The sequence below is a fragment of the Octopus bimaculoides genome, chromosome 5 (genome assembly GCF_046866305.1).
Source record: "Octopus bimaculoides isolate indiv1 chromosome 5, ASM4686630v1, whole genome shotgun sequence".
NCBI classification, from domain to species: domain Eukaryota; kingdom Metazoa; phylum Mollusca; class Cephalopoda; order Octopoda; family Octopodidae; genus Octopus; species Octopus bimaculoides.
In genome coordinates, this window is record NC_142932.1 from 88,736,009 (window position 1) to 88,746,297 (window position 10,289).

A 10,289-nucleotide genomic window follows, 5' to 3' on the forward strand; every position below is an offset into this window, starting at 1 on the left:
AAATGCCGCAAAGCATTTTGTCCGGAGTGCTAACGATTCTGTCAACTCGCCACTTTAATAATAATAATAATAATAATAATAATAATGATGATGATGACGATGCAGTACCAGGCACTGGCTCTCATGGCTTGATGCAGTATTAGGCACTGGCGCTCATGGCTTCTGATCTTAACTAATTGGAAGTGTTATCATGTACATGTTTTGCCTTGGTATAAAAGATGGGCTACAGCAAATATTCTGCTCAATACCACAGATTTGCTTGTCAGTTGTTTGACCTTAACCAGTTGAGCATGTCCCGTCGTGGATGACAATATGTGCATCTCTGATCACGAGCTATCTTTCGTTTCTGTGAAGGTTTTTGTTTTCTAGCATGCTAACCCTATGTTCAAACATTCTCTATTTCTTGGAGACAAAGGACACTAAATAGTTCCCCACGACCATCTTACAGTGTAATGTAACCGATTCTATGGGAGGGAGGAAGATATATATATATATATATATATATATATATATATATATATATATATATATATATATATATCATCATCATTATCATCATCGTTTAACGTCCGCTTTCCATGCTAGCATGGGTTGGACGATTTGACTGAGGACTGGTGAAACCAGATGGCTACACCAGGCTCCAATCTGATTTGGCAGAGTTTCTACAGCTGGATGCCCTTTCTAACGCCAACCACTCAGAGAATGTAGTGGGTGCTTTTACGTGCCACCGGCACGAAGGCCAGTCAGGCGGTACTGGCAACGGCCACGCTCAAAATGGTGTATTTTATGTGCCACCCGCACAAGAGCCAGTCCAGGGGCACTGGCAACGATCTCGCTCGAAAATCCTTACACATGTCACAGGCACAAGTGCCAGAAAGGCGACGCTGGGCACAGATGCAATCCCGATTTCGCTTTCGCTTGCCCCAATAAGTCTTCGCAAGCTGAGTTTCGTGTCCAATGAAGGAGACGACGTTGGCATGGGTGCCAGTCGTCGAATTTAGTTCGATTTCGATATATATATATATATATATATATATATATATAATCTCTCTATGTAGTCTATATAATCTCTTCCCTCCTCTGCTCTTTTATCTTTTATCTTTTACTTGTTTCATTCATTAGACTGCGGCCATGCTGGAGGAGCACCGCATTGAAGAATTTTCTTTAGTTGAATGAATCGACCCTTGTACTTATTATTTTTTTTATAGCCTGGTACTTATTCTGGCAGCCTCTTTTGCTGAACCCCTAGGTTACGGGGACGTAAACATACCAACACCAGTTGTGAAGCAGTGGTGGGGGACAAACGCAGACACAAAGATACACACATTTCTACACAACGGGATTCTTTCAGTTTCCGTCAACTAAATCTACTTACAAGGCTTTGGTCGGCCTGTGGCTATAGTAAAAGACACTCACTCAAATGCAACGCAGTGGGATTGAACTCGGAACCATGTGGTTGGGAAACAAGCTTCTTATCAGTAGCCACACCATATAGATAAGAATAGACTGGTACTGTGTTTATCAAGGGAAAAGTTGATCAGTGCGGGATTTGAACTGAGAGCGCAAAGAGCTGAAATCATTACCAAAAGATGCGGCCGACGCTGTTTTGCCACTCCATCATCTGAACAGTATCAGGCCTTGCGATTTTTTTAATAACATCCCGTTAACTTTTAGATTCAAATCTCGTCCAGTCGACTTTATTTTCTTCTGGCATCTACAAACTAAGTACTACACCCACCTCCCTTACAACTGGCCCTGGATGGCAAAAATCTGTAGAGTGCTGCACAAAATGCTTTGAGGTATGTAGCTACAACCTCTTCCGTTGTTTGAGCCAATTCGGCCAGAATTAACCTTCATCATTTTGGGTTCAGTAACATACATAAATGTCAGCCAAATTCTTCGTTTGAGTTAATCGACAAACTAGTCACTACCAACATTCCACCAAAATTATAACCTGTATTAATATCGTTCTTATTCTTTTACTTTCATTTTAGGGAACGACAGAAGAAACTGTCCTGATGGAAGAAAGCTCCAGAATTCTAACAAAATTCGAAAATGATGTAATGACTGTATAGTGGGTGGCAGCAAGCAGTTTCTATTACATCGAGCGGTTGTATTTCCAAACATCAGAATAGCTATTATGAACGTGTGGCCACGTCATTCCATTGAAAGAATTCTTTTCTGTACCAAAAATAACCAGACTTTAAACATTGAACAAGTGTGTGTGTGTGTGTGTGTGTGTGTGTGTGTGTGTGTGTGTGTGTGTGTGTGTGTGTGTGTGTGTGTGTGTGTGTGTGTGTGTGTGTGCATATGTATGATATAAATGTGCGAAATCGAACAGTACCAATGGGTTAATAACTCTTGAAGAATTACGGACCTTCTGTTTGTCTCCCGTTGATTTTTACATTCAGTATACGCTACGTCGTTTGTTCATACATTTTTTTCATTTATCAAGTAATGGAACGCAACACACACCGAATGAATATATATATATTCACTTATGTATTCTTTGTTTCCTGCTTCACTGCTTCACGTAGATCGAAAGGTAAAATATTAGAATCAGTTGTGCGTCGAACAAAATACCTTGTGCATTTGGTTACATCTCTTTACTTTCTGACTTCAAACTCCGCCCATTGCCTTTTTGCTTTAGAACCTGATGTTGCTATAATAATAGTGGCAACGATGCAGATCTAATTTGCCGCCTGGTTCATCATCATCATTTGAACTGGTTCCTGATGATTTTTTTTTTTTTTTTTTTTTTTGGCAGAGTATAATCTGATGCAAGTATTTGAGCAAGGTCTCCGGTCTGAGGATAAACGTGCTGCTTCTTAATGCACAATCAGAATTTCTGGTTTCTTTATCCCTTTCCCAACTAGTATCAGAGACTTTGACTAAACCGTTTAAAACATTAATTCTATCCTTAAAGCCTGTGTCCCGTTAGTTGTGACCACAGTCGAATGACTGAAACCAATAAACATGTAAAAGAATATAAAGATGTAAAAAAATGATAAATAAGCTTTTTCTTTCTACTCTAAGAACAAGGCTTTGAACTTTAGAGGAGAGGGCTAGTCGATTTCATCGACCTCAGTGCGTAACTGGTACTTATTTCATCAATCCCGAAAGGATGAAAGGCAAAGTTTGACTTAGGTGGAATTTGAACTCAGAATGTAAGTACGGACGAAATGCCGCTAAGCATTTTGCGCGGCGTGCTAACGATTCTGCCAGCTCACTGTCTTAACATAATTATAAATAATAATAAATATAATAAAATAATAAAGGCTTTATGGTGACTTTTTTAAAACAATGACGCAATGCCACGAATTTCATGTGGATGGACATATATGGGTAGTCGGTGAAATTAAACTCCCTACATACCTGGTATCTAATTTATAAATTCAGAATGGCCAAACAGCTGGAACCTAAGTGGAACTTTTAGAAGGCAAAGTGCCATTCTGGTGAAATTTAATCAAAAGCACATGCAATATTGTATTGTTAACCTGTTGTGTGATAGTTTTCCCCGGTAGTTAGATTCATGAACGAGAAATTAAGCGTTCCATTGCATCTAGTTTCCTTCCTGCATTCAGATTTAAAATCCTGTTGAGATAAAATTCGCCGTTAAAATAAGCATCATCAATTAAGCTTAGGCTTAAGCTTTAAATTTAACTCAGTCTGTATCATGTTCTGCATAACGCTATTCAATAATATATAAAATGTAAATATCCCCTAAACTTGTTAGGTTTATTATTTATTTCCTATTTTTATAGTGTTAAGTATATAAGGGTGGAGGCGCAATGGCCCAGTGGTTAGGGCAGCGGACTCGCGGTCATAGGATCGCGGTTTCGATTCCCAGGCCGGGTGTTGTGAGTGTTTATTGAGCGAAAACACCTAAAGTTCCATGAGGCTCCAGCAGGGGATGGTGGCGAACCCTGCTGTAGTCTTTCACCACAACTTTCTCTCACTCTTACTTCCTGTTTCTGTTGTGCCTGTAGTTCAAAGGGTCAGCCTTGTCACACTGTGTCACGCTGAATATCCCCGAGAACTACGTTAAGCGTATACGTGTCTGTGGAGTGCTCAGCCACTTGCACGTTAATTTCACGAGCAGGCTGTTCCGTTGATCGGATCAACTGGAACCCTCGACGTCGTAAGCGACGGAGTGCCAACAACAAGTATATAAGGGTTATACCTGCCACCTCTGGATAGAACGCCAGTCTTTCACAAGTCGCATTCTCCTGTAACCCAGTTCCAGCTGGGTCAACTATTGTTATATAGAATAAAATGCTCAGTCTGGAAGTACAAAATGAAATCCTGCAGCGGATTCGAACCTAAAATCTGTAAGCATATAGAGATCCTATTATTTTTTTTACCTTTCTACTTAAGGTCAGCTCAAATGAGAACTGACAACGCCTACTCACAAATAATAATCCTTTCTATTATAACCACAAGGCCTGAAATATTGGTGGAGGGGAGGCTAGTCGATTACATCGACCCTACTGCTTAATTGGTACTTATTTTATCGACTCCAAGTGGATGAAAGGCAAAGTCGACTTCAGCGGGAAATTCCGCTAAGCATTTTGCCCGGCGTACTAACGATTCTTTTCTACTCTTGGCACAAGGCCCGAAATTTGGGGGGAGGGGGCCAGTCGATTAGATCGGCCCCAGTACACAACTGGTACTTAATTTATTGACCCCCGAAAGGATGAAAGGCAAAGTTGACCCCGGCGGAATTTGAACTCAGAACGTAAAGGCAGACAAAATTCCGCTAAGCATTTCGTCTGGCGTACTAACGACTCTACCAGCTTCGCAGCCTTAATAGCTCTTTCTGATAACAATAGCGATAGGAATATGCAACTCCCGTGCTAAATGCAGAACAACAAATATCGCGCTCTGACTGATTACACCTCACCTGCATCTGGTGTAGCCATCATTAGAACCTACTGATAAGGGAGCTTCTACGTGGTCACTCGACTTCCCAGAAATAATAGCCAAATATTTCACATATTAGCTCTAAAATTTTAAGGAGACACATTAGAAATGTGGTCTTTCTCCTAAAGAAATGGGACGGTTACGGCTGGAATGCTTGTCATTTTAGTTTTATTCAATCAACGTCGATGGAACATACCGAGACTGACACATTGTACCGCACAATATAAAGCATTATAGTTCGCTATGAGACCAAGGTATGAAATTATACAAATAGGCGCAGACGTGGGTGAGTGGTAAGAAGCTTGCTTCCCAGCCAAATGGTTCTGGGTTCAGTCCCACTCTGCGGCACCTTGGGCAAGTCTCTTCTGTGATAGCCTCAGGCCGACCAAAGCCTTGTGAGTGGATTTGGTAGACGGAAACTGAAAGAAGCCCGTCGTGTGTATGTGTGTGTGTGTGTGTGTGTGTGTGTGTGTGTGTGTGTGTGTGTGTGCGTGTGTGTGTGTGTGTGTGTGTGTGTGTGTGCCTGTCTGTCTGTCTGTCCCCACCACCGCTTGACAACTGGTGTTGATGTGTTTACGCCCCCGTAACTTAGCGGTTCAGCATAAGAGACAGATACAATAACTACTAGGCTTTTAAAAAATAATATATACTGGGGTCGATTCATTCGACTAAAACTTCTTCAAGGCGCTGCCCCACCATGACCGCAGTCTAATGACTGAAACAAGTAAAAAATTATAGATAAAATAATAGAACTGTGGATTACACTGAATCATTCCAGTGACTACCCATGTGAAAAAAGTCTAATAGATTAGGGTTGGCCTGAAATTAAACAACAATAGAATCACAGATGATGACGTGTCAGCAGCCAGAATATATAACTCTAGCCACGACATGATAAGAGCTACTTTATGTAGCAGAAGCAATGGCAGTCTTTTACTGTTCAAATTCTCCTGTAGGCCTTGAGCAATCACTACTGTCTGAAGACTGAAATTACTATAAATTACTATAAACAACCTCCCAGGGTTCAGTGCATGAGTGTGTGTGTGTGTGTGTGTGTGTGTGTGTGTGTGTGTGTGTGTGTGTGCGTGCGCGCGCGTCTTTATGCTTGTGCTTGACCCGCACCACCGCTTGACAACTGGTGTTGGTGTGACTACTGCTTTTGACACAAAAGCATCCTTTTTTAAACAGCAGAAGAGGGAAGAGATTATATTGAGTGAATCGACCCCCAGCCGATTATTTATAACTAAACTAGCTCCTGTGGAGGACTCCTCATTGGGCCTTGGGCCCAACAATGACACTTCATGCATTGAGTACATACTCTTTTTACTCTTTTACTTGTTTCAGTCATTTGACTGAGGCCATACTGGAGCACCGCCTTTAGTCGAGCAAATCGGCCCCAGGACTTATTCTTTGGAAGCCTAGTACTTATTCTATCGGTCTCTTTTGCCGAACCGCCAGGTTACGGGGACGTAAACACACCACCATCGGTTGTCAAGCGATGTTCGGGGGACAAATACAGACACACAAACATATACACACGCATACATATATACACATGCATATATACGACGGGCTTCTTTCAGTTTCCGTCTACCAAATCCACTCACAAGGCTTTGGTCGGCCCGAGGCTATAGTAGAAGACACTTGCCCAAGGTGCCACGCAGTGGGAATGAACCCGGAACCATGTGGTTGGTAAGCGAGCTACTTACCACACAGCCACTCCTGCCCCATGTTAAATTTTATTAAACTTCACCAATATTTTTCAAGCAATGAACAATTTTCATCAAAACAATGATATAATTTTTGTTTTCCCATTCAGGGGTCAGTACAATTTTTTCTGTCAACCTTTCCCTCTCTCTCTCTCTCTCTCTCTCTCTCTCTCTCTTTCTCTCCCTCTCTTTCTGTTGATTGTTTTCATCCATCACCATCACCAGTACCACCACCATCGCTACCACAACTGCCATACACACACCATTCAGACTTCTGACGCCACCACCATCAATAACTTTGACTTCGCCGCTTTTCCCTCCACCACCATCACCATTGTCTTTCACATCGCTTACTATCACCGTCATCCCTGACTGACCACCAGCACCATCGCCTCCGCCTCTATCACAACTACAGCTCATACTATTACTATCACTCCATTACCGTCACAACCGGCAATCTACTACCGTCTCTATACCTTCTATTACTCTCACTCCATCACGAGGAATAGTGGAAGTGTCACTGAATAGTGAGAGAGGGGGTCAAAGTTTGACACACTGCCACACAGAAATTCGTTTTAGCATTTATTATTATACTCTTTTAGTTGTTTCAGTCATTTGACTGTGGCCATGTTGGAGCACCGCCTTTAGTCGAGCAAATCAACTCCAGGACTTATTCTTTGTAAGCCTAGTACTTATTCTATCGTTCTTTTTTGCCGAACCGCTAAGTTACGCGGACGTAAACACACCAGCATCGGTTGTCAAGCGATGGGACAAACACAGACACACAAGCACACACACACACACACACACACACACACACACACACACACACACACATACATACATATATACGACGGGCTTCTTTCAGTTTCCGTGTACCAAATCCACTCACAAGGCTTTGGTCAGCCCGGGACTATAGTAGAAGACGCTGGCCCAAGGTACCACACAGTGGGACTGAACCCGGAACCATGTGGTTGGTAAAGCAAGCTACTTACCACACAGTCACTCCTGCGCCTATATATAATTATAGATAATTTATATAATTTTTTTCCCCAATGAATGTAGTGGTACGAAACGAAACAGTATAATATATTAATTTAGTTTGCGATTGTTCATCATTGCTAACTTAACTCGTCTCCTTAATAACAACAAGAATAATAAGGATTCTTTCTAATTTAATCTTGGCACAATGCCAGCAATTTTGAGAAGCAGGAGCAAGTCGATTACACCGACCCCTGTGCTCAACTGGTACTTATTTTATTGACCCCAAAAGGATGAAAAGCAAAGTTGACCTCGGCGTAATTTGATCTTAGAACATAAAGAGCCGGAAGAAATGTCGCTAAGCATTTTGTCCGACATGCTAACAAATCTGCCAGCTCGCTCCCATTACATCATCATTATCATTAACATCCGGTCGGGTGACGTATCTGGACTAATGCAACTCAGCCACGCCGATGTTCTGATTGAACGATACAACATGAACGTCTGGCTTGAATTTTAATCACGTTGGTCTTTTACTAGTTGAAAAATCTCTTGTCTGCGCACATCACGACTACAGCTGTCTTAACAACAGTAATAATAATATAAACAAATAACAAAAGACAGATTAGCAAAAACTATGAAGTTCCACATTAAAAACCTTACATACATATTTCCGTACCTCTAAATTGTGAGTCATCTTTGCATTTCAACCTCCCGAAGTCAATAAAATAACGACCAGACATAAATTTAGTCTACTAAATTTATGGCCCGGTGCAGTGAAAAAAAAAAAAAGACTGGTTAGTGAATTAAGATACATTATTGTCAATATGAAAACCGTTGATGAAAGGGAAATTGTGTGAAAGATGAGCAAATGTAAAGTGAATATTTTGAGAGTTTAACGAATGTTTTAAACTTATCTAAACAGCAATGAAAAAAAAAACACCATCTGTGCCAAGAACATATTTATGGTGCCAGCCAGAACATATGGCTCTGTAGTATTATACTGGAACATACTATTCCTAGATTCTATAGACTGTAACACTGAAATTATTACATAAGTTTTATATCCAACGACTATACGTTTGAATATCATACAGTAATAGGGAACTATTGTGATCAGGAGAGTAGGTTAACACGGCTGTTATCAATGTTTACCATTACTTTTCTAACTCACAAGAAAGCTAGCAATGTGCCCTTTGTTGACTGGAATCGCTATACAATTCTCAAAAGATGCTAGATAAAATTTAAAAAACTAAATCCTAAAATTGAAACAGTAAAGAAAATAGATATGCTGATGACACATAAAATACCCAAGATGAACAATCATAAAAAGATGTCACAAATAATTTTTTTGTTTTAATCTAACTCTCGCATGGATGAAAAAATCCTGTTTGAACGGGTAACAGAATCTAGCAAAATTCCTCAAACAAGAACAGGCTGTCACCACTAGGTATATATATATTGGTTTCAAATTTTGGCAAAATATTTTGTGGGAGGGAGGTAAATCAATCACATCGAACCTCTGTGGCCAACTGGGATCTTTGTGGTTATCTTCACTGTCTACAATTTTGTTCCAATTGTTTTCAAATTTGGTATGTGGATTAAGTTTTTTAAACTACTTTTGAAAATGAAATTCATTTTTCCTATAAATTCATAATTAAAAAGTTATTAGCCTTTTAAATTTGCAAAATTTGGGTATTTTAGCCAATCGGAAGCGAGTATTTTTACATACCACCGGAAAGTTCTGTTAGCATATTAAACAAAGAAGTACCACGTGTTTCATAGCTGATTGCGAAGAACTCTGTTTCTATAGTAACTAAAGATGCTGCGCATGCGCACAAGGAGTGTAACCACCAAATTGAGTGTAATCAACAAATTGAGAGCACCTGGGCATCTTTAAAGCGTGGAAACAAACGCCGGTGTGGGACACACCGTTCCATGGTTGACTCTTATCTTTGTGAATTTATGTGAAGAAAGAGCTGTGAGAAAGAAACTTTATTTTCTAAAATTCTATAGTGTATGGCAAATTTTCGTTCTTGAGTTTTTTAAAAACTAATAAATGTCTGTTTAAAGCAATGTTTTAAGCTCTTGTATACAGGATGGCACACCAAAAAGTGGCACAAGTTCGATAGCGTAGAAATAAGCTTACACACACGAAAAAGCACTCAGCCTGTCGTTTGCAAGTATCATTGTGTTATTTTGACTGCTTGTGACTGCTAAACAAAGAGGCGCACTAGTCAACTGTTTGCTACTTTATCCTCACTGCATCTTCACCACATTAGTTGATTGTAAGATTGCATTCAAACAACTTCTAGTCTTTTCTGCGGAAAGAGTGGAGATTGTGGAAGCGTATGTGAGAACAAGTTCTGTTAAACAAACACGGAAAATTTTCCAAGTCAAGTTTCCGGATAAAGGCTTACTGACAAAGAGAACGATACAAATGTTGGTGAAAAAGTGACCCACTACGAGGTCAGTGCACAATGTCCCAAAACAAAGAGACCCTACAGTTCGAACGCCGAAAGTTATTTGGGACACTCGACAAAGAATTACTTGAAGTTCAGAGAAGTCAACACATAAGCAGCAGTTTCGCATAAGCAGGAGATCATGCCAACGGGTGTTGAAAAGTGTAAGGTTGAGCCATATCATTTTACACGTGTGCAGCATTTAAAAGTGGAT

At 40.4% G+C, this 10,289-nt stretch overlaps 1 protein-coding gene across 1 annotated transcript in view; it reads left to right on the top strand.

The window, feature by feature from the left end:
• The window catches only part of LOC106869139 (cilia- and flagella-associated protein 337), an 86,121-nt gene extending 83,620 nt beyond the window's left edge, over window positions 1–2,501 (top strand). The window contains exon 21 of the mRNA XM_089352563.1: window positions 1,995–2,501. Within this exon, the coding sequence (XP_089208689.1) occupies window positions 1,995–2,075 (81 nt within the window). The 3' untranslated portion in view covers window positions 2,076–2,501. The remainder of the gene's footprint in view (window positions 1–1,994) is intronic.
• Window positions 2,502–10,289: the final 7,788 nt, after the last annotated feature.